Here is a 25817-nt window from a genome sequence, read left to right on the forward strand (position 1 = left end):
GGTCCTGAAATCTTCCTTTTAACGGCATTTATGAGTATGTGGACTGCAGTGGTTCAACAGGCAGCTCGCCACCCCTTTCTCAAGGACAGCTAGGGATGGGTCATAAATGCTGCCCAGTCATGCCACCCACTTCCCATGAGTGAATTGAACAAAAATTAAAACAGGCAGTCCTGCACAGATGGGTAGATCTTTTAAAATTGTGGAAATCCTGTTTAATCCCGTCAAACCTAAGAGCTTGATGGGAAACTTTTATCAAATTGTGCCTCATGATGACCTTGCTCCTTTTAAAACCAGCTTAATATGATAACTAATTAATATCTAGTCAACATCTACATCAGATTCTGACATCTTAATATATATAATTCTCCCTCCTCTCATGTTTTTGATTTTCATTTTGGTTTTGTAGATTGGTGTGTTGCTGGATACTCCACAGAGAATGATATGAGACTCGACAGAAGAAGACAATGCACACAGGTATTTTCATCTTTACATTATTTTGGGATTTGCTGAAGCATGTACCAGCCAGCAATTCTAATGTGCAAAATCATCTTTGTTTCTTTTCTGTATTTTTTTCTTTGCTCTGTCAAATGAACTTTGCTCGGTCTAATCCGAATTCATAGATAACTGTCTTAATTTTGTGCTGTTGGCTTTATGTAAATTCATCTTCCATTACAAATGGAAGCACTGGAGAGGTTGCAGATCAGATTAAGTGAAATGACCTTCTGCATTTCAGTTATATGGAGAGATAAAACATGTTATTATTCCCAGAGCAGAAAAAGTTAAAAGGAAATGTTGGAGCTGGTCAAATTGTGGTATGTATTGCTGTAATGAAGAGAGGCAAAATTATTTCCAGTGATAGGTGGTAAGTAACTAGTGGTTACAGATTTAGGTTGGTGAACTGATCAAAGCCAATGATGAAAAGATTCCTATTTGCTGAATAATGATTTGAAATAGACTGGCTGAGTGAGTGATGGGAGTAGATCCAGCGGTAATTTTTAAATGAGGAAAGAGCAGGTGAGTGTCAAGAATGGAATAGCTCATTTTCAAACAACAGGCACAGGCACAATATGCTGATTGGGTGCTTCTAATGCTGTATGATTCCATGGTTCATTCTTAGCTCAAGATGCTACTAGTTGATTTCTCGTCTTATTTATTGAAAGATATTGTCCTGTACCAGTGCCATTGTGGAACAAACTAAAGCTTAATCTGTTGTTTGTTTTTTGTTATGTTTACTCACACCTTAATACAGTTTCATGGACTGAATTTGGCTGAAAGTATTAATGGATTACAATATTTATTGTATGGATTTAAAGCTGCCACTGAGCCTAACAACGTAAGTAAAAGGAAGTAGTTCTGCAAATTTGGATCAGGATTTGATGTATTGCTAGTGCTACTTGAACATTAAAATGCATAGGCAGCACAGCGGAGCTTGCTGATGGCATAGTGCAATTGCAGAATAAGTTTCTTTGGGGAACTGGAGCATGAAACAAACAGGTAAATTTTGAGGAGTCTGGTCTAACATGAGTTGCTCATCCTGTCAGAAATCTGACTGTCAAGGGATTAGACTATTGGAAGGATACTGCAATGCTGAGGGCACAAAACTGTGACTGTTGAGAAGGACTCAGACCATGGAAGATATTGGAGAAAATGATTGTAGAAAATACACTGGTTTTTGATTTATAGAAATTAATTTCTAGATCTTTGATGTTCTGTACATTAAACATGTTCTGGTTGGACATACATTTGGGCCATTTTGTATCAATTTTCTATCCTCAAAATAATGGTCTAGCATGAAAGGTTGATGAAAGTATGATTTGTGGTGTGCTATATGTTACTAATTATTTTCGATACTGGACAACAGAATGCCTTACAAATTATCCTAAAACAGATCTTAATAAGATTACTGGTATTGCTAGCGTGAGCCAGTTAGTAGCTTTCATTAAATATATTGGGCTTATTTTATCTGCTGCAAAGGAATCTAAGACTGCTATTTTTAATTTAAATTTTTCCTGAGCACTCTTCCTGATCAAAATTTTCTCAACTGCAGTGAAACATTTTACTGATTTTTGAATTGAGACTAGAGTATAATGTGCAGATGGAACAACAGAGCCCTCCTTCAAGTTGATTTATTTTATGTTCACGTTAAAGTACATGGAACTGTGCTTGTGTTTTCAAAATTACCTCCCTGCATTCATTCTGACTAGTAGGAGTGCAATGTATTAGTAACTTGTAAAGAATAAAAACCCATTATTTGTGCCATCTGCTTTACCCCACTATTAATTACAATGGATCTGTAGAAAATCGTTTGCTGTTTGTTTTGGTTCCAACAAACCTATTATGTTTCAATATTAATGAATTGAACAGTGATCTTGTTCATTGCAGTCATTGGCACACTGTTTTATCACAACAGTTTTGTCTGTAGATTCCAGAGAGTGGTGAGTTTTCAAACATTATACACGCAGTATTCATTTGCTTTAGATTGGTGTCTATTTAAATTTCTCAAGTGTTTCTGAATTTTTGAAGCTCATTCATTCTTAAATTCCAAGTACAGTGAAAATACGATGAGTCAAATTCGTGCACCCTGAAACTCCGGTTGTGGCAATGATGTCAGCCATTCCTGTGAGCAAAACAGAAAGCTCAGTAGCAGGATGCTTTGTGATGATGCAAAGTTCCAAATTACCAACTCTGGAGTAGCCGAGCTTATGCACACTGATTTACATGGTTGGTCAACAAAATGAAACTGAGTTAGACTTAGAGTGCTGAATCCTGGGAAAAACATCCTTCAACACTGTTTCTCTGAAAGATTTTGATACTTTGAAAATATGGCTAAACCTGTGAGAAAGTTGAAAAATGAGACAAATTTTAGAATCTGCAGACAAAACTGTTGTGATAAAACAGGGTGCCAATAACTGCAATGAACAAGATCACTTCAGTTCGTTAATATTCAAACATAATATGTTTGTTGGGACCAAAACAAACAGGATACAGCTCTGCACAATTTTATACAGATCCATTGTAATTAATACAGTGGGGTAAAGTAGATGGCACAATTAATGGGTTTTTAATCTTTAAAAGTTACTAATACGTTGCACTCCTAACAGGCAGAATTAATACAGGGAAGTCATTTTGAAAACACAAGCGCAGTTCCATGTACTTTAATGTGAACATAGAATAAATCAACTTAAAGGAGGACTCTGTTGTTCCTATACTCGATTCTCAATTCAAAAATCCATAAAATGTTTCATTACAGTTGAGAAAATTTTGATTTTGGAGACAATGTTGGTGGGCAGTTGGAAAGGTGTGTGAGGTGCAAATCGCTCATTGGTCGGAAATTCCTCCATCATTCCTGTCACCCATTCTGAATCCCAAGGCAAATGTCTTGGAACAGTCTCTCTGCTAAGGAGGACACTGAGAATGGCAAGCTAATCTAATTTGAGAGGTTCTGCGAAGGTGTTTTGAGGCTGTTTGAGCCAAGAATATTCCTATCTCTGGTCCAATCCTACAGGAAAGGGAAGCCGTCCAGGCCAAAAGTCTGGACCACAAGAAGGTACTGCCCTACAGTTGTGGATGGTTGGAACAATTGAAGACCAAGCATCATGTCATCCTCACCACTTGAGCGATGACTGGTCATAAAGTGGTTTTGTCTATGTCCTGAATGATATGTCCCAAGAGGCAACCAGGTGGATGAAACAAGACTGTTTTTAGCACCTTTTACCTACTTGATCTATATGTTTTATCTCAAAATATGAATGACAGTGGAAGGCAGTGCGGTGGATATGTCACAACTGTGGTCTGTGCCGCCATGTTTGGCAGCAAAAAAAAGTCACTGCTTGTGAGAGCAAAGTTCCTCAAAACTTTGTGAAATTCAAGACACTGCCTGTAATGAGGCTAACAAAACTGCATGGAATACGTCCAGCATTTTTGAGGCAGAGTTCTGGAAAGTGGACACAGTGGAAGAAAAGGTAAATTATCATCTTAAATATCATCTATCATATTAGCTCCCATCAGTAGTTTTATTTCATGGAATGCGGATACCACTTGGTAGGTCACAATTTATTGCCCATTCCTAATTGCCAGAGGGCTGTTAAGAGTCATTACTGTGGACTTGAGGTCACATGTCAGCCAAACGAGGTAGGCATGACAGATTCCCCTCCCTATTGGGCATGAGGGAACCACATAGGTTTTTTGATTGGTGGTTATATATGGCTAATAGGCGAGTTTTTATTCTGGATTTATTATTGAATTTGGATTTTACCCTCTGCCATTGTGGGATTCACTGAGAGAACGACAAACATGTTAACAAGCGCATGAATAAGCAACTGTTGTAGGGGCTATTTTCATAAAGAAGATTTGAGCAATAGTGACAGATATCAGGTGAGGTTCATGCAGGCTAGGTGGGTCAGGTGAGATCAATGAACCTGATTGCTGTTTTTACTGTGTTGTGGAGGTCAGCATGGAAATTCCAGTAGTCATCCAAGGAAACTTAGGCTGAGGTGGATGACACAGTTTGCTGTGCAAAGGACCTGACAGATGAGGCAGTCATAGAGACACTGTATCTTCACCTGAGGAAGTGAATGACCCTGTTGAGTCAGCTGAATGCCCCCCTGCTTTTATGCTTCTTACCCAAGCCTCAAAGGCCGTGGAATTGCTTGGGTATTTCATACTGCAGCACGCACATACAGAAAATTGTTTGTCTCTATTGATGACATGGATTGTATCACATTTGTCTGAAAGCAGTATAGTACAGACAGAAAAATTTCAGAATCTGCTTGGACCTAATGCCCAATGTTTCTCTATTCTTTTTAATGTGTATGGTCAGAACATGTAGGGTGTGGGAAAAATTTGACAGATAAAGACAGTTTTTTTTTCCCATAATTATCACTTTCATTTGGGCCTTTTTGAAGGAAGCACTTTACCTGGAGACCAGCCATCTTGAAACTTGGCTTAATATATTTGTAGATGGCTCCCTACAATTCTACTGTCTGACCTGTAACTTTCAAGAGTATAAAATAACTTGCATCGAATAGTTACAGCACAGAAGGTTTGTGTTTAACTTGTTGAATTTGTTTTCGATCTCTACAGGACCTACTTGGCTTGTTCCAATTTCCTGACTTTTCTGTTCAGCTCACGGTTTTTCTTTTCATGCACTTATCTAATTATCTCTTTCAAACAATGAGTTAAATCTGCATACACTAGGCTCTGCCAATTTATTCCGGATCCTGATGACTTGAGGTATAAAATGAGGTTTTTCCTCATTTCTGGTTCTTTTGACATTCACTTTAAACTAGTCTTGTTTGGTTCTTGCCACTTGTTTATTTTGATATTTAATTCATAATTTAATTATGTAGCACAAATTAATGTTGCACTTTGTTGAAAATTTCCTTATCTGTAAAGAATTGTCTTTCTGTTCAAAGTTAGAATCCACTTTGTGTGCAAGCTGTCTTTATTGTTGATACGTGTCTTAAGTCCGGATTTTAATTTAGAAAGATTGTGTTGATCTTGTTATTTGGATGTACAAAATGCTTATTTGGCCCCATTTATTTTTCTCTTTGTCACTGTGAAAGGTGAGGGTAAAGGAGTTGAGAATGATATTCTGTATTCAAATGAAATACCCTGTTGATGAAACATTGGTGATGCTTCTCCATGGAAGATAATTTGTGATTTAGAGGGAAAAGTAGAGACTATCGTACTACGCTACATTGCTACTTTGGTCGAAGTGGCGGTGAAAACATAGCTGTTGGAGGAGATGCATTATGCGTCCAGCAGATCTTACAAACTATCACCTTTTGTAAACAGGTTGTGAATGGGAGAGAGATAACGGGAACTGCAGATGCTAGAGAATTCCAAGATAATAAAATGTGAGGCTGGATGAACACAGCAGGCCAAGCAGCATCTCAGGAGCACAAAAGCTGACTTTTCGGGCCATGACCCTTCATCAGAGAGGGGGATGGGGAGAGGGAACTGGAATAAATAGGGAGAGAGGGGGAAGCGGACCGAAGATGGAGAGTAAAGAAGATAGGTGGAGAGAGTGTAGGTGGGGAGGTAGGGAGGGGATAGGTCAGTCCAGGGAAGACGGACAGGTCAAGGAGGTGGGATGAGGTTAGTAGGTAGCTGGGGGTGCGGCTTGGTGTGGGAGGAAGGGATGGGTGAGAGGAAGAACCGGTTAGGGAGGCAGAGACAGGTTGGACTGGTTTTGGGATGCAGTGGGTGGCGGGGGAAGAGCTGGCCTGGTTGTGTGGTGCAGTGGGGGGAGGGGACGAACTGGGCTGGTTTAGGGATGCAGTAGGAGAAGGGGAGATTTTGAAACTGGTGAAGTCCACATTGATACCATATGGCTGCAGGGTTCCCAGGCGGAATATGAGTTGCTGTTCCTGCAACCTTCGGGTGGCATCATTGTGGCAGTGCAGGAGGCCCATGATGGACATGTCATCGAGAGAATGGGAGGGGGAGTGGAAATGGTTTGCGACTGGGAGGTGCAGTTGTTTGTTGCGAACTGAATCTCCCCTTCCCCTACTGCATCCCTAAACCAGCCCAGTTCGTCCCCTCCCCCCACTGCACCACTCAACCAGCCCAGTTCTTCCCCACCCACTGCATCCCAAAACCCGTCCAACCTGTCTCTGCCTCCCTAACCGGTTCTTCCTCTCACCCATCCCTTCCTCCCACCCCAAGCCGCACCCCCAGCTACCTACTAACCTCATCCCACCTCCTTGACCTGTCCGTCTTCCCTGGACTGACCTATCCCCTCCCTACCTCCCCACCTATCTTCTTTTCTCTCCATCTTCGGTCGGCCTCCCCCTCTCTCCCTATTTATTCCAGCTCCCTCTCCCCATCCCCCTCTCTGATGAAGGGTCTAGGCCCGAAACGTCAGCTTTTGTGCTCCTGAGATGCTGCTTGGCCTGCTGTGTTCATGCAGCCTCATATTTTATTATATTAGGTTGTGAATGGGAATGGTTTAGAGCCTGTTCATGAGTGCTAATCAAGTGAACAGCTGTGTCCAGGACAAGTCAGAGTTCTTGAGTCAGGACATGAACCACGCATCCAGCCTCTCCTCTTCCCTAGCCTCGCAGATGAAGTTTGCTTGGCTGATCTAGAGAAGTGTGCTCTTTGGTGAAGCCGAGGCTGTGGAAGGTTACTAATATGGCTAGGCTGCTTTCGATTTAAAGTTGTCATTATTGGGTAAATATATTGCACAAACAGTACCTGCCATTTGATAATCTTAGAACCAGGGTAACATGCAGGCTGTTGTAGGTTCACTCTGGTTGCTTCATTTTTGGAGAAGCAGAGTTGAAAAGGAATTTCTGGTTCTATTGGGAATTTATTCATGACACAAAATTATTTGTTAGAAGTTGCAAAATTTCAGTAAAGCTAGAAAGTTGTGTAACCATTTGTAGAAAGCAATGTGAATGGTCTGTTTTCACTGTTGTCAAACTTTGGAGAAGGCCATTCGAACAGTGAGCTTTTCATTTCACGCCAAGATGATTAAACAAATAGAATAAAAACAATTCTGTTGTCCGTCCTCGCCTGCCGATGACTTTCTCAAAATATTGCTTAACCAAGCCCTAAAAATGATTGTAGTTTTCTCCTTCTATTATTAACTGATATTTCATGTGTACAGGTCTTATTCTCTGTATCACTTAGCCCAATAAGAGTTGAACTTAGAGGTCAGTTGGGTACAAGCCACATAAGTGTATGTTTCACCATGCAGATGGGTTAATGCATGAACGTTGGGAAGGAGGCTCAGTTTCATTAGGCCTATAGTGGTATACACTTTCTTTTTATTCACTGATGTCAAGTGGGTGTCACTGCCAGGTAATAAGAACATAAGAACTAGCAGCAGGAGTAGGTTATTTGGTCCCTCGAACCTGCCCCGCCATTGAATAAGATCATGGCTGATCTTTTTGAGACTCGGCTCCACTTACCCGCCTGCACACCATAACCCGTAATTCCTTTTACTGTTCGAAAATTTATCTAGCCTTGCCTTAAACACATTCAGCAAGGTAGCTTCAACTGCTTTGCTGGGCAGAGAATTCCACAGCTTCACAAACTTTTGGGTGAAGAAGTTCCTCCTGACCGCAGTCCTACATGTGCTACGCTTTATTTTGAGGCTATGCTCCCTAGTCCTAGTTTCACCTGCCAGTGAAAACAATCTCCCTGCTTCCACCTAATCTATTCCCTTCATAATCTTCTATGTTTCTATCAAATCTCCCCTCATTCCTCTGAGTTCCACTGAGTATAATTCCATCCCCTATTCCCAATTCCTCCGCCTCCGCCGCATCTGCTCCCACGACAAGACGTTCCACTCCCACACATCCCAGATGTCCAAGTTCTTCAAGGACCGCAACTTTGCCCCCACAGTGATCGAGAACGCCCTCGACCGTGTCTCCCGCATTTCCCGCAACACGTCCCTCACACCCCGCCCCCGCCACAACCGCCCAAAGAGGACCCCCCTCGTTCTCACACACCACCCCACCAACCTCCGGATACAACGCATCATCCTCCGACACTTCCGCCATCTACAATCCGATCCCACCACCCAAGACATTTTTCCATCCCCACCCTTGTCTGCCTTCCGGAGAGACCAGTCTCTCTCCGTGACTCCCTTGTTCGTTCCACACTGCCCTCCAACCCCACCACACCCGGCACCTTCCCCTGCAACCGCAGGAAATGCTACACTTGCCCCCACACCTCCCCCCTCACCCCTATCCCAGGCCCCAAGATGACATTCCACATTAAGCAGAGGTTCACCTGCACATCTGCCAATATGGTATACTGCATCCACTGTACCCGGTGTGGCCTCCTCTACATTGGGGAAACCAAGCGGAGGCTTGGAGACCGCTTTGCAGAACACCTCCGCTCAGTTCGCAACAAACTACTGCACCTCCCAGTCGCAAACCATTTCCACTCCCCCTCCCATTCTTTAGATGACATGTCCATCATGGGCCTCCTGCAGTGCCACAATGATGCCACCCGAAGGTTGCAGGAACAGCAACTCATATTCCGCCTGGGAACCCTGCAGCCTAATGGTATCCATGTGGACTTCACCAGTTTCAAAATCTCCCCTTCCCCTACTGCATCCCTAAACCAGCCCAGTTCGTCCCCTCCCCCCACTGCACCACACAACCAGCCCAGCCCTTCCCCTCCACCCACTGCATCCCAAAACCAGTCCAACCTGTCTCTGCCTCCCTAACCGGTTCTTCCTCTCACCCATCCCTTCCTCCCACCTCAAGCCGCACCCCCATCTACCTACTAACCTCATCCCACCTCCTTGACCTGTCCGTCTTCCCTGGACTGACCTATCGCCTCCCTACCTCCACACCTATACTCTCCTCTCCACCTATCTTCTTTTCTCCCCATCTTCGGTCTGCCTCCCCCTCTCTCCCTATTTATTCCAGAACCCTCACTCCATCCCCCTCCCTGATGAAGGGTCTAGGCCCGAAACGTCAGCTTTTGTGCTCCTGAGATGCTGCTTGGCCTGCTGTGTTCATCCAGCTTCACATTTTGTTGTCTTGGATTCTCCAGCATCTGCAGTTACCATTATCTCTCATCTCTATCTATAATCCCAGTTTACTCAGTTTGTCCTCATAATCCAACCCTCTTGACACTGGAATCAACCGAGTGAATCACCTCTGCACCCCCTCCAGTGCTAGTCTATCCCTTATCAAGTAAGGAGACCAAAACTGCACACAGTACTCCTGGTGTGGCCTCACCAAGACCCTGAACAGCTGCAGTATAGCCTCCTTGTTTTTAAACTCCATCCCTCTAGTGATGACAGACAAAATTCCATTTGCCTTTTTAATTACCTGCTGCACCTGCAATCCATTTTTAGCGATTCATGCACAAGGACACCCAAGTCCGTCTGCACAGCAGTGTGCTGCAATGTTTTACCACTTAAAATATAGTCCATTTTGCTGTTATTCCTACCAAAATGGATGACCTCACACTTATTAACGTTGTACTCCATCTGTCAGTCCTTTGCCCATTCACTTAGATTATCTATATCCCTCTGTAGTCTTTCAGTGTCTTCTGCATACTTTGCTCTACCACTCACCTTAGTGTCATCTGCAAATTTTGACACACATACTTAGTCCCCAATTCCAAATCGTCTATGTAAATTGTAAACAATTGCGGTCCCAACACTGATCCCTGAGGCACACCATTAGCCACTGACTGCCAATCAGAAAAACACCCATTTACCCCTACTCTTTGCTTTCTACTGGTCAACCAATCGTCTCTCCATGCCAATGCGTTACCTGTAATACCGTGAAACTTTATCTTATTTAGCAGCCTTTGGTGTGGCACCTTGTCAAATACCTTCTGGAAATCCAGTTACACCGCATCCACAGGTTCCCCATTGTCCACCATGCAAGTCATGTCCTCAAAAATGCCACCAAGTTAGTTACACATGACCTACCTTTTATGAACCCATGTTGTGCATTTCCAGTGGGACATTTATTTCCAGATGTTTTGTTACTTCTTCTTTAATGATAGATTCAGGTATTTTCCCCACTACTGAAGTTAAGCTAACTGGCCTATGGTTACCTGCTTTTTTGTCGACTTCCTTCTTTAAACAGTGGCGGCACATTGGCTGTTATCCAATCTGTGGGAACCACCCCAGAGTCCAGTGACTTTTTGGTACATAATTATTAGGGCATTTGCTAGTTCCCCCATTACCTCTTTTAGTACCCTGGGGTGCATTTCATCAGGGCCAGGGGACTTGTCTGCCTTTAGCCCCATTAGCTTGCCCAGCACTGCCTCCTTAGTGATAATGATCGTTTTGAGATCCACACCTGCTATAACCTCCTTCCCAAGAGCTTTCGGAATGTTATTTGTATTTTCCACTGTGAAGACCAACACAGAATAACTGTTTAATGCCTCATTTATTTTATCACTCCCAGTTATTCCCAGGCTCAAAGGGCTGAATGGCCTACTCCAGCACCTATTGTCTATTGTTATTAAATTGGCCGGCTTATCATCTAAAGGACCAGTGTTTACCTTCGCCATACTTTGACGATTTACATACTTATAAACACTTTTGCTACCTGTTTTTATATTGTGAGCTAGTTTACCCTTATTAATCTATTTTACTTTTCTTTATAACATTTTTTGTGGCTTTCTGTTGACCTTTAACGATTTCTCCGTCTACTAGTTTCCCACTACTGTACGCTATTTTGTATGTGTTTTTTTTTCAATCTGCTAGTTTCCTTTATTTCCTTAGACATCCATGGCTGGCTCTGTCTTTTCCTACACTTTTTCCTTATCTCTGAAAAATTGTTTTGAAAGCCCTCCATTGTTCCTCAATTGACCCACCATAAAGTTTTTGCTCCCGTTTTACTTTACCTAACTCCTTGCTCATCACATCATAGTATCCATCATAGATCGGCATTTATTGCCTTCCCCATTTGCCCTTTAGAAGATAATGGTGAGCTGTTGTTTTCAACTGCTGCAGTTCACATGCTGTAAATTGACCAGCATGCCCTTAGGGAGGGAATTCTAGCCACAGTGAAGGAATGGGAATATATTTCCATGTCAGGATGGTAAGTGGCTTGGAGGGAAACTTGCAGATGGTGGTTGTGTTCCTCTGTATCTGCTGCCCTTGCCCTTTTAGATGGCAGTGGTCATGGTTTTGGAAGGCGCTACCTTTGGTGAATTTCTGCAGTGCAACTTGTAGGTAGCACACCACTGTTGCTACTGAGTGTTAGTGGTGAATGCTTGTGGATGTGGTGCTAATCAAGCAGGTTGCTTTGTCCTGGATGGTGTTGAGCTGCATCCATTCACGCAACTGGGGAGTATTGATCAAATCTTGACTTGTGCAGAGTAGATGGTAGATTAGATAGTAGACAGGCTTTGACAAGTCAGGAGGGAACCTAACACTACATACTATGGTATTCCTAGCCCTTGATCTGTTCTTGTAGCCATTGTGTTTGTATTTTGTCGAGGTGAGTTTTTGGTCAGTGGTTAAACCCAAGGGTGGTGTTGTTAGAGGATTCAGCAATGGTAAATTCATTGAATGTAAAGCGGCAGTTTTAGATCATCTCTTATTGGAGATGGGCAATCCCAGGCATCTGTGTGGCACGAATACTACTTGCCACTTGCTAGCACAAGCCTTTAAACCCTCCTTATTTATGTACCCATCCACATGCCTTTTAAATGTTATAATTATTACCAGTTGCCTCCACTTCCTCTGGCTGCTCGTTCCATGCACAGAGCACCCTCTGTATAAAAACAATTGTCCCTTTGGATCTTTATCCTCTTGCCTTAAACCCATGTCCTCTAGTTTTGGACTCTGTCACGCCAGGAAAAAGACCATGGCTATTTATTCTATCCGTGCCCTTCATAATTTTATAAAACTGTACAGGGTCAGCCCTTAGCCTTTGCTTCAGGGAAAATAGCCCCAATCTATTTGCCCTCTCCCTTGCTCAAACCCTCTAGCAGTGGCAACATCCTTGTAAATATTTTCTGGACCTTTTCAAAACCTTCCTATAGCAGGGTGACCAGAATTGAATGCAGTATTTCCGATGTGTTCTTACCAATGACCTGTATACCTCCAGCATGACCTCCCAACTCAATGCACTGACCAATGAAAGGAAGTATACCAAACATAAAATTGAAGATCTAGTTGAGTAGAAAGGGCATGATGCACTGTTGGAGATTCCAGCTTTCAGATCACATCATAGAATCCTACAGTGCAGAAGCAACCTTTTGTTTGATCAACTCTGAACTGACGTGAGAAACATATGACGTTCAACCTAGTCGCATTTACCAGTCCTTGGCCTATAGCCTTGAATATTATGATATGCGTTGCTCTCATCCAGGTATTTAGTGAAGTATGTGAGGCAACTTGCCTCTACCACCTTCCAAGTTAGTGCATTCTGGACATCGCCACCCTCAGGGTAAAAATGTTACGTCTCACATCTCTGCTAGGCCTTCTGCCCTTCACGTTAAACCTGTGTCCCTCTCATGACTGTCCTTTCAACCAAAGGGAGCAGCTAGTCCTTATCCACTCGTTCCATGCCTCTCGTAATCTTGTATATCTAAATTGTGACATCCCTTTGTCTTCTCTGCTGCAATGAACACAACCCAAGCCTATCCATCCTTTCCTTGAACTTAAATGTTCTGTCCCAGGCAGCATCCTGGTACATCTCTGCACCCTGTCTACTGAAGTCATACCCTTCCTGCAATGTGGTAACCAGAACTGTACACAATACTCAAGCAAAATTCTATACAACTCCAACATTAATGCTTTTGTAAACTATGCCTCAGTTGGTAAAAGCAAGTAACCTTTTTTTCCCAGATGCCAAGCTGAAATATCATCTTGGGTATGACTGAAAGGTCCTATGGTAATATGTTGAAGATCAGGGAAGTCTCCAAATCCTGACTGAAATGTAACATTGAGCAAACTGCATCACAGATTTGTTACGGTGTACGTGGAAGGCCATTAGACTCATCATACCTGTGTCGGTTTTACTACCTAGTGTTAATTTCCTGTCTTTCTCTGCAACTCCTGCACACCATTTCTCTCCAAATAACCATCCAGTGCCCTGTTGAATACCTCAAATTGAGTGTAGATGAGAAATAATGTCACCACCAAATGCGGTAGCAATTTGCACACTACTTTGCCATTACTTTTTAGTTTTTGAGTGACTAAACAGTTTCCTTTCCCCCAGATATTGTTTAGAAAAATCTGTTTAAAAGGCTAACTTTTTTTTTTCCTCCTCTTGAAACAATGGATGGATATAGAGGGATTGAGTTCAAGAGCCGTGAAGTTGTGCTCCAGCTATATAAAAGCCTGGTTCGGCCACATCTGGAGTATTGTGTCCAGTTCTGGTCGTCTCGTTACAGGAAGGATGTGGAGGCGTTGAAAAAGGTGCAGAGGACATCTACCAGGATGTTGCCTGGAATGGTGGGAAGATCCTAGGAGGAAAGGTTGAGAGCGCTAGGGTTTTTCTCTTTTTAGAACGATGAAGGATCAGAGGTAACTTGATAGAGGTGTGAAAAATGATCAGAGGTATGGATAGTGGACAGCCAGAGACTTTCCTCGGGTGGAGGTAGCTATTACAAGGGGACATAGTTTTAAAACAAGTGGAGGTAGATATTGGGGAGACATCAGAGGTAGGCTCTTTAATCAGAGTGGTAGGGGCGTAGAATGCGTTGCCGGAGAGGGTAGTGGAGTTGGCCTCATAACGGGTATTTAAACGGCTATTAGATAGGCATGTGGATGATAGCATAAAGTAACAGTGGAGATTAGATAGACCTTAGGTTTAGGGTAAAAGTTCGGCACAACATTGTGGGCCGAAGGGCCTGTGCTGTACTGTTTTATGTTCTATATTCTGTGTCATGCTATTGAAAATAATTTGTGATCCTTCTGACTTGAGATGAGGGGGTCTTGATCCCCTATTGCTCAATACGTTATTGGTGGCTAATGTTAAGTAGCATCTATTGACCTTGATGTAAATTGAAGGGAAAGAAAAACGTTGACTGTGTGTGATACTGTTGATGCTGTCTTGATTTTTAGTTCCTATTTAGCGAGTTAAACCCCAAATTCAGCTTACCTGGAAGTAGGCATAATCAGCTTGTGATTTGCTACAGGATACTGAGTAGATTTGATTGTTGTAAGTTCTTTGCCGTAGCAGCGTTGACATTTGTCCTCTCGTGGGAATATGTTGCTGCAGCCTGTGCGCTAATAAGACCTTATCAAACTGTGCTTAAAATCTAAAGATGATGTGCTTATTTCTAGATTATGTAATGAATAACATTGCAAAATAAATGTGTACTGCTACTTCCAGGTTTATAATTATTTTAAAAGGTGCTGCAGCATTTCAAGCCAGGTATAAATTCACATGCTTACTCTGATTTAGAATTTGATATTACCATTGTAAGCATGTAGCGGTATTTCACCTCTTCCCAAGGCAGTTGAATCTCTGCTTGTTAGTATCAAAATACTGTGTGTTCTGCTGTCATGCAGGTGATCAGCTGCAGTATGAGATTTTTGGTAAGACGCTTCCCCAATAAGTAATCTTTGGATGCCTCTTGTTTCAGGAGATGAAGGGTCTAGGCCCGAAACGTCAGCTTTTGTGCTCCTGAGATGCTGCTTGGCCTGCTGTGTTCATCCAGCCTCACATTTTATTATCTACAAATGCTGATCATGCTTGTTTTAAAGTTTGCTGCAAAAGTTGAGAATCATGAAGCCAAGCATATATTTGAATTTGTACATCCGTGTTTTGGCTGCACCATATCAGTGAATTAAACATTATGCTACTAGTAGGCAGTCTAATGTATGGAATTCCATTTATGTACTATACATATGGTTTATTTTGGCTTTTTTAAAAAAAGTTTTCTCCTTTTGTTCTCTTGCTAACTCCATCCCGGTTGTTTCGGGGTTAAAAGCTGCCTGGAATTATGACACAGCATAATTTTCACTTGTTTACTACTTGTTTTCCTATTGGATACAAGTAGGCAGCTGTACCCTAGCAACTCAAGTATGTTATTAACATACCTTACTGTGATTTGATCAGTAAGTTTGAAAGGCAACCAATCATCTGATACGTCTTCTGTGGTAGGCTATGCTAATGAGGTGCTGTTGCTGGGATCAGGGTGGTTACTTTGTGTGGTTATACTGCATTGTGTTGCCTGGCAAAGACGTTGATAAATGAGTTGTTAATAATCTGCAACGTTTCTGCTGGCAGGCAGAGATTTAAAAGTAGGATTGAGCAGAAATAACTGCAGGGAAAATGTTTTCAGAAGCTCTTTGTTTGTCCCCTGTGGCCAGGCTTCTGAATATCAATATTACAAGTTTAAACAAACATTTTTTTATGAAAAAGTGAAAACACATTGAAGTTTATTTTTAAATCTAAATTTAACTAGTAAATTTGTGTTCACTTTAGCCAACCTTGCACCTCATGTTAAGAAAAATTTTGTTGGATTGTAAAATGCTCTTGTGAAAATGTTGCACACTCTCTTGGGATTTCATTTTGAATGATTATCTGCATATTTCTCAATTTACGCCTGAGCTTTGGTCACCCATAGTCTTATTAGCTTAATTTTTGTTACCTTGTGAGCTAGAATATTAAATGCCTGATGCTTGATCTGTATGTTTGGAATTAAAAAGAAAGCAGGCTTACATTTCTGTCTCACCTGCAAGTTCAACATGCCCGAAGCACTCTGCATCCGTTGAAGTTGTTGGAATTGTCGCCACCAGTGTTCCCTCCAAGCCGTGAGGTACTGTTCTCGGCTGGATGCAAGTAATGATATAATTTAATTTGCACACAAACAGCTGCCTCTTAACCTTAAATGGACTGTTTAGTGCAGCAAGCAGGTCAAGCAAACACTAGAGGAAACTCCCATATGACTGAGACGGTAAACCTTCCCTCTTCCAACCTCATTGACCTTTTGATATAGTTAGCCACACCATCCTGTTCCCAGTGTTGCTTTGCTGTGAGGTAACTCTAATCAGAGTCTGTTCTTAGTTATTTTGTTATAGCCAGAAAATCACTTGCATTGTTTCTTTTGCACCATTGTCTGGTGTCTCCCAGTGATCTTTGTATGGTCTCCTTTCTCATCATCTTGCTGACTTTGTTTTAACAGATGTTCACTGCCACTGTTGCAAAATTATCAGACTGCCTATCTATTATGCAATACTGGTTTGAGTAGAAATCTTTTCCAAATAATTACTGGGAAGATTGCAGCGAAGCTTTACAAAATCCATTCCAAACTCCATTCACGAGGCGCCGATGCTATCTCTCTCCATGATAGCACTTTAACTTCAGAATGTCTGTTTTCAAATAAAAGTAAAATGCTACTGATTGTGGAGAAACTGAGTAGGTTTGGTGGCATGTGTTGGAGAGAAACGGCAATGTTGTTTTGACTCCAATATGACTTTTCTTCAGAAGTCTGTTTTCAAACTTGGTGTTACATTTGACCCCAGGGTAACTTGATTTTGCACCATCACTAGTGTGTCCCTCACTGCGAAGCCTCTTCCAGGGATGCCTAACCTGAAGAAGTTACCCTCCTCCCTCCGGACCAACCTCAGGGAATCTCTCTCCCATTGCAACTCTCTTGTAATCTCTTCGGCCTTGAAACTGCTCGACTCTCCATCTTCGGTCCACCTCCCCCTCTCTCCCTATTTATTCCAGTTCCCTCTCCCCATCCCCCTCTCTGTTGAAGGGTCTAGGCCCGAAACGTCAGCTTTTGTGCTCCTGAGATGCTGCTTGGCCTGCTGTGTTCATCCAGCCTCACATTTTGTTATCTAAGACTTATGGTGATTGGGTGGTTAAGTGGAGCTGAATCCACAGAGCTGTGATCTTACTGATTGGTGGAGCAAGCTCCACAGGCCAGATGGCCTCTTACTGCTCCTATTTCTTATGTTGCAGGCAAAGCAGTGTCGTATATTAAAATTTCCATGTTCACATCTATCTCTGGACTAATTCAACATAGAATTATCATAGAATCTTGACAGTGCGGAAGCAGGCACTTCAGCCCAACCAGTCCACATCGAACCTCAAAGCATTCCACCCAGACCCACCCTGCTATAACCCACCTAATCTACACATCTGTGAAGACTAGGGCAGTTTAGCGTGGCCAATCCACATAGCATGCTCATCTTTGGACTGAAAGGAAACCGGGGCCCCCGGAGGAAACCCACGCAGACACGGGGAGAATGTGCAAACTCCACACAGTCGCCTGAGGGTCCCTGGCACTGTGAGGCAGCAGTGCTAACCACTGAGCCACTGTCCTGCCTGTAAATTCCTTTGACGACTTGCTAGTTTTATCTGCATTGTCCAACAGCCCAGCACCCTTCTGAGACACCTGGCATCGTGGCAGTCAAAATTGGAATTGCTTCACTGTTGATGGCCTTTCATTCATTTGCATGGGCTCTCCTCTATCTGGTGCATTCCCTCAAATCTTTGCCCTTGCTTTAATCATTTAAAACCCAGCTTAACTTCTCCCTTTTTGACGAAGTTTCTGGTCATCTGATCTACTGTCTCCTTGTGTGGCTCAGTATATTTTATAGATTAATTTTTCTGTGAAGTGCCTTGAGGCTTTCATTATGTGAAAAGTGCAATACAAGTTATTGTTGAAACATTGGTCCCAGTTGTAATGTCGCAAATGTAAGTTTGAGAAGCCTATTAGAACCTTTTAAATCATGATTTTGGAATGAAGATGCTACAGTCTCTTATGAGAATTCCAGGTCTAAATCTAAAAAAGCATAAGAAATTGGTACAAAGCATAGAGTTTGAGTTTAGGCTTTTGAGTTCTGGTTTATGATGATGGAAAGTGTAGTTGCCAATCAGACAAGATTGTAACAGATGCCTTAATGACAAGTGAATATGACAGAATCCAGGATATTCCATTTGGGTAGAAAATAAAATCGATTGTACGCTCCATTTAATAAGCTTTGGTTAAAAAGTTTAGCAATGTAGTAGACCTGTGGATTATCAGTTGATAGAGTGCTTGACCCTGCTGTTAAATGAGTATATCATGAAAGATAAACCTAATTGGTTCCCTGCTTCAGCATCCAATTAAGAGACAACTGTATCCTGTATCAGAACTTCCATCAGTAAGTCACACATTCTAAGCCAAACAATTTGAAATGCTCTACTTTGACTGATGGAGAGCCTGGATATTAGTGCGTGATGGGTTAAAGGTATATGAGACTCGTTCATTTGTAAGGCAGTTGCTTCTCACTCTGAACCTCCTGCATCAGTCACATTTGAGTGTCTTCCAACCTTTTGCTGTTAGTCAACCAGCTGCACCTAGTTAAGTTTGTGAGCTGTCCACATGACTGTGGTTGTAATTCTAACTAACTGTTTCAACTGTAAACACTTCCATGGTGTCTTATTCTAATCTACACCATATAGAGAATTGTAGGCAGCCGGTTTCTTCCCCAAAATATTCAAACATGATATCCTAAGATTACATCATACGTTCCCATTGGCGAAAGGGTCATGAACCAGAAGGGAGAGATGGCAAAAGAAGCAGTGCTGATGTACTTTTCATGTAGCAAGTCAACGGGATTTGGAATGCATAGCCTGAGTGTGTAGCAGCAGCAAACTTAATTTAGGTGTTCAAAAAGCCAAATTATTATTTGAAAAGGAAGAATATGCAGGAATGAAGGGAGATGGTGGGATGTGGCACTTGGTAAATTGCACTGCCAGAGAGTCAGTATGGACATGATGAACTGAATTCAGTCATTCTTTAAAATTTGAAATTTTTCAGTGCCCTTTGAAATCGGTGTTCTGTCATTCTTTTTCATAAATACATGGGACGCATTCATACTGTGGAGGCATTGCTGAGAAATGCAGGACTTAATTTCGAACTTGAGCAAATTAGCTTTTGAGGCAGTGAGAAATGTTGATATCAGACCCTTGGAAAGACTTGAGTGGAAGTCAGAAAGATAAATGAGCAGACAATGTAAAGATAAACCAGTATGGCTCAAAAGTTGACAGAAGTAAAATGGAAAATGAGGATTGATGGCAGGAAGTTATTCCACGCAGCTGCAGACAAATAGTTGGAACAGGTTTTAGTATTGTCTATTGGAGAAAAAAACTTAAAGTTAATTTGAGACAATTAGTAAGATGCTTGTTTTGGCAGTAGGGATCAATAATTCGTTCTAGATGAATGAAATCAGATGATTTTGTTTGTCAATATTTGTTTGTTGCAAGATGAAAATGGGATTATGTGATGCAAATTAAAATTGAAATTAGTTTGCTTTTGTGTTTTTTTTTGTTTCCACTGAGCTTTGATTTTGATTCACTCACTAAAAAGCAACTTTTATACGCAATGTCAACATTTGATGTGTGTAACTGCATGTTTTAGTGATGAGCTATTAATTGGAAGTGTTTGGTGTTTGTTTTGTTTGGACCATTTTTTGACTCCTGAATGTGCAGTAGTAAATCTGTCCAAAATGTTGGTAAAACTGTTGCTCTCTGAATATATGGAGAGTGTTGATGCTTTATCCAAACAAGCTTATGGTCAATTGATGCACATTTTTGAGTTGCGCTGTTAGCATCAGGTGACTATTTTGCCATAAAGTGCCATTAGCTTATCTTCTTGCCCCAAAACAGATGAGACTTTGAGTGCAGGAATCATGCTAAAGTGCACATTTAAATTGTTTCTAAAAATGTTTTTCAGTATTTTGATCTAAAAGTTATTGTGTTCCTAATTTACTCTGAAATGCTATTAATCAGGCTTGACCAGAGAATGAATCTACGGTTGAATGTAATGAATCCAGATTTCATCCTGAACTGAACTGCTCTGTCATCAGCCAAAAGCTGGGAGGAATTGTCAGTAGAGATAACCAAGTGTGGAGCTGGATGAACACAGCAGGCCAAGCAGCATCTTAGGAGCACAAAAGCTTGGCCTGCTGTGTTCATCCATCTCCACAGTTTGTTAACTTGGATTCTCCAGCATCTGCAGTTCCCATTATCTCTGATCAGGAATTGTCAGTAAGCTGATTTCACCCCTTTTGATAGAAACAATCAAACATAGCTCTGGAAAGAGCTTATTGTTAGAACATAGAACATAGAAAAGTACAGCACATTACAGGCCCTTCGGCCCACGATGTTGTGCTGTGGAGTATTCCTAATCCAAAAATAAAATGACCTAACCTACGTTCCCGCCAATTCACTGCTGTTCATGTGCATGTCAGCAGTCGCTTAAATGTCAATAATGTCTTTGCTTCCACGACTACCACTGGTAAACTATTCCACGCGCTCTCAACTCTGGGTGAAGAACCTCCCTCTGACGTCTCCTCTATACCTTCCTCCTAACACCTTAAAACTATGACCCCTCGTGGCAATCCTGCCCTGGGGAAAAGTCTCTAGCTTTCGACTCTATCCATGCCTCTCATTACCTTGTACACCTCGATCAGGTCACCTCCCTTCCTCATCCTCTCCAGAGAGAAAAGTCCGAGCTCAGTCAACCTTTCCTCGTAAGACAAGCCCTCCAGTCCAGGCAGCATCCTGGTAAACCTCCTTTGCACCCTCTCCAAAGCCTCACGTCTTTCCTATAATAGGGCGACCAGAACTGGACACAATATTCCAAGTGTGGCCTCACCAGGGTTTTGTAGAGCTGCAGCATAACCTCGCGGCTCTTAAACTCGATCCTCCTGTTAATGAAAGCCAAAACACCATATGCTTTCTTAACAACCTTATCCACCCGGGTGGCAACTTTGAGTGAGCTATGCACTTAAACACCAAGATCCCGCTGTTCCTCCACACTGCTGAGAATCCTGCCTTTAATCCTATATTCAGCATTTAAGTTCGACCTTCCAAAATGCATCACTTCGCATTTATCCAGGTTGAACTCCATCTGCCATTTCTCAGCCCAGCTCTGCATTCTGTCAATGTCTCACTGAAGCCTGTAATAGCCCTCGATACTATCAACGGCACCTCCAACCTTTGTCATCAGCAAACATACTAACCCAGCCCTCAACCTTCTCATCCAAGTCATTTATAAAAACTACAAAGAGCAGAGGCCCAAGAACAGAGCCTTGCGGGACACCACTCAGCACTGACCTCCAGGCAGAATACTTACCATCTACAACCACTCTCCGCCTCTTGTCAGCCAACCAGTTCTGAATCCAGACAGCCAAATCACCCTGTATCCCATACTTCCTGACTTTATGAATGACCCTGACGTGGGGATCCTTATCAAATGCCTTGAAGTCCGTGTACACCACATCCACTGCTCGACCCTCGTCAACCTGTCTCGTGACTTCCTCAAAGAACTCAATAAGATTTGTGAGGCATGACCTGCCCCTCTCAAAGCCATGCTGACTCCCTTTAATCATGCTATGCTTTTCCAAATAGTCATAAATCCTATCCCTCAGAATTCTTTCCAAAACCTTGCTGACCACAGACGTAAGACTGACTGGTCTGTAATTTCCAGGGATTTCCCTGTTCCCTTTCTTGAAAAGAGGAACAACATTTGCCTCCCTCCAATCTTCTGGTACGACTCCCGTGGAGAGTGAGGAAGCAAAGATCTTCGCCAGCGGCTTAGCAACCTCCTTTCTCGCTTCCCGGAGCAACCTAGGTTAAATCTGGTCTGGCCCTGGGGACTTATCAATCTTAATGTTTGCCAAAATTTCCAGCACATCAACTTCCTCAATCTTGATCTGTTCAAGCCTGTTTTCCTGCTCCTCGAAGTTCTCATTCACAACAAGGTCCCTTTCCTTAGTGAAAACCGAAGCAAAAAACTCATTTAGGGCTTCCCTTATCTGCTCAGACTCCACGAACAAGTTCCCTACGCTATCCCTGATCGGCCCTACCTTCTCCCTGATCGGCCCTACCTTCTCCCTGATCACTCTCTTATTCCTCACGTATGAGTAAAATGCCTTCGGGTTCTCCCTAACCCTTCTTGCCAAGCCTTTCTCGTGCCCCCCTCCTGGACCCCTCAGTCCACTTTTGAGCTCCTTCCGAGCAAGCCTGTAATCCTCTAAAGCCGTGCTAGACCCTTGCTTCCTCCACCTTACGTATGCTGCCTTTTTTTTTGACAAAAAACACCTCTGTACCCGTCATCCAAGGCTCCTTAATCTTACCCCTTCTTACCTGTCTCAGAGGAACAAATTTATACATCACTTGCAACAACTGCTCCTTAAACAGCCTCCACATGTCTGCTGTGCTCTTTCTGTGGAACAATTGCTCCCAATCTGTACTTCCCAACTCCTGCCTGATAGCGTCATAGTTTCCTTTACCCCAGTTAAATATCTTCCCCTGGTAACTGAGTTCACTTTTTGTGCTGTTTTAGAATCAAGGGCGGCACGGTGGGTCAGTGATTAGCACTGCAGCCCCAGCGCCAGGGACCCGGGTTCGATCCCAGCCTCAGGCGACTGTCTGTGTGGAGTTTGCACATTCTCCCCATGTCTGTGTGGGTTTCCTCCGGGTGCTCCGGTTTCCTCCCACAGTCCAAAGATGTGCTGGCTGGTGGATCGGCCATGTTAAATTGCCTGTAGTGTTCAGGGGTGTGTCGGTTATAGGGGGATGGGCCTGGGTGGGATGCTTCAAGAGGCGATGTGGACTTGTTGGACCAAAGGGCCTGTTTCCACACTGTAGGGAATCTAATCTAATCTGAAAAAATTCAGTAATAATACCATAACTTTAGTACAAGAAAAATTAATGACATAATGACCACCAGTGCAAAGAATCGAGTCTTGGAGTATGTGGGGAAAAGTTGGCCAAGTGTTTGTCCTATCGTTGTTGAAAAAATTTTACACTGACATCAAAGTGATGCCAAAAATCTTTGAAATAAGTTGTTGCCTGAGAAGATTTAAATCTGGAAATTTTGAAGATCTTGAATTTTTTTGATTTTAAAAGCGCAATATAATTACTCATTTTGAAATTATTGGGTAGTGTCACACTATACAAATGCTATTTGTGTTCTTCAAAAGCTAAAATAGAGAAATCGTTACAGTAGCCTGCGATGTTATTCAGTTGCTCATCAATTGAAAGATGTGTAAATCTCCTAATTGCATCAACAAATCAAGTCAACGGTATTGCTTGTAGTAACAGTATACGTTGGGAAATAAGTGTTCTACCTTCAGTGACTAATGTGAGCACGTGGCAGAAAGATATCACTATTAATCTAGAATGGAACCGCTGAAATAGGGCAGACTGATTTAATGGCTGAGAATCTAACAATAAGTATATTCAGATGGACTTTTAAATAACGCATGTTTACTTTCCTGCCTAAATAAGAGGGCCAGCAAGATTTATTAAAGATAGCTGGCTACTTCATTTCTCTTTTTGACATTTGCCTCACCTAACTTTTGTAAAGATGCAGTGAAAAAATTCTGGAAGATAATGATGTATGGATCAAGGGTATGAGAAGCCAAATCATTATTTTTACCAAGATTAGCCCAAGAGAGCCTAACACGGAAAGCAACAAAGACAAAAATGGGAGGCTCCGCCGGAAGATTTTATGTGTACACTTACTACGTTTTCATACTTAGAGACTTCAATATCTAGTTAAATTTAACATGCGGTGTTCATCAGAATAACATACAATGTACCTTTCCTAGTTTGAAACTTGTAAATATTTACGGTCTTCAGACAGCGATTTTAGTTCTTGTAAGAAATGCATTGCATCAATGACTTCAGGTTGCTTCCTGGCTCTGAGTTAGCTGAGTATTTCCTTTCGTTTACATGGGTTTCTGTTTGCTCTATTGTTTGCAGCCTTCCTTTGACTTCTTACATTCGTTTAAATGATTTGGATGAAGGGATCATGGGTATGGCTGCTAAATTTACCGATGATAAGAATCTAGGAAAATTGTTGAGGATATGAGGAGCCTACAAAAATATACAGATTTTAAAAAATGGAATATCATGTGGGAAAATGTGAAACTTCGTTTCAGTCCAAAAAATGGGGATCTGGGAGTTTTGGTACACAGCTCAAAAGATTAATTTTGCAGTAGTGCAGGAATCTAGCAAAGCTAATTATTTGAGGTAGGTGTGTTAAGATAGCTGCTGAGAAATTTTTAGTCAGTATGAGGAAGAGGTGGGAAAGTGGAGTTGAGAATTATCAGATGAGCTTAAGATCTTATTGAATGACAGAGCAGACTCGATGGACTGATTGCCTGTTTCTGCTCCTATGTCATATGGTCTCTTAAAATGTAATTTGAGTGGAGGGAGACAGAAGGCGGGAGGTTACAAGTCAGTTAGCCTGACTTCAGTGGTTGGTAGACTTTGGAGTCTGTTATTAACCATGAATTTGCAGAATGTTTGCAAGTGGACAGTGAAATGGGGGTGAATCAGTATAAAGGAGTGGTGGGCATGATCTGTTGGATTTCCAGAGACTGCTTAAGAAGAGCCCATGGTGTTAGGTGCAAGGTACTGGCATGAATAGAGGATTAACTGACTGGCAGACAGTGAGAATAAAGGACTAATTTTCAGGGTGGCAGCCAGCGTTGGGACCATAATGATTCATGTTGCTAAGTTTGCAGATGACAAAAATAGTTGGAGGCACAGGTAGTATTGAGGCAGGGAGGCTGCAGAAGGACTTGGTCCCACTAGGAGAGTGGGCAAAGAAGACGGTGTAGGCAAGTGTGAGGTTGTGAACTTCGGTATGAAGAATACAGGTGTAGATCACTTTGTAAATGGGGAAAGACTTCAGAAGGGATTTAGCAATCTTAGTTCAGAATTCTGTTGGAGTTGTCATGTAGGTTCATATAGCAGTTAAGAAGCCAAATGCAGCATTAATATCCATTTTTGTTAGGGCTAGAATACAGGAGCTAGAATGTACTGTTGAGAATGTATAAAACTGGAATATTGTGAGCTGTTTTGGGTCCTGTATTTAAGGATGTATGTGCTGGTCTTGGAGGAGTGCAGAGGAGATTTACAAAAATGAGACCAGAATTGAAGGGCTTGTAATATGACAAGTGTTTCAGGATTCTGGGTCTGCAGTTGAAGGAGTATCTTCCTGAAACTTTCAGGATACTGAGAAACTTGAATAGACTGGGTATGGAGATAATGTTTCCATGAGTTGGAGAGGCCAGGACCTGAGGCTACATCCTTAGACAGAAGGGACAGCTCTTTAGAACTGAGTTGAGGAGGAATTTCCTCAGCCAGAGGGTATTGAATACATGGAGCTCATTGCCACAGAAGGTGTGGTGGCCGAGTTATTGAGTGTACTTAATACAGGGATAGGTTGTTGGTCAAGGAATCGAGATGGGACAATGTGTTTTGAGAAACAAATGTGTAGACCCGATGGGCCAAGTGGTTTAATTATGCTCCTATATGTTAAAGATCTTTGGTTTATTGTGAAGCGAGTTGAATAGATAAGTAGGGAGGTTATGCTTCAGTTACACAGTCATTGGTAAGACCACA

General features: G+C 42.2%; 1 protein-coding gene across 8 annotated transcripts in view; it reads left to right on the plus strand.

The window, feature by feature from the left end:
• Nucleotides 1–25817, plus strand: part of dyrk1aa (dual-specificity tyrosine-(Y)-phosphorylation regulated kinase 1A, a) — a 117661-nt gene that overhangs the window by 49160 nt on the left and 42684 nt on the right. For 7 of the 8 annotated variants that reach the window (XM_059650154.1, XM_048540999.2, XM_048540998.2 and 4 more), the window contains one exon: nucleotides 407–474. The exons of the other annotated variant lie outside the window; for it this stretch is intronic. In XM_059650154.1, the coding sequence (XP_059506137.1) occupies nucleotides 465–474 (10 nt within the window). In that variant the 5' untranslated portion in view covers nucleotides 407–464. The remainder of the gene's footprint in view (nucleotides 1–406; nucleotides 475–25817) is intronic. 8 annotated transcript variants of the gene reach the window in all.

The sequence above is a fragment of the Stegostoma tigrinum genome, chromosome 12 (assembly GCF_030684315.1).
Source record: "Stegostoma tigrinum isolate sSteTig4 chromosome 12, sSteTig4.hap1, whole genome shotgun sequence".
Classification (NCBI taxonomy): Eukaryota; Metazoa; Chordata; class Chondrichthyes; order Orectolobiformes; family Stegostomatidae; genus Stegostoma; species Stegostoma tigrinum.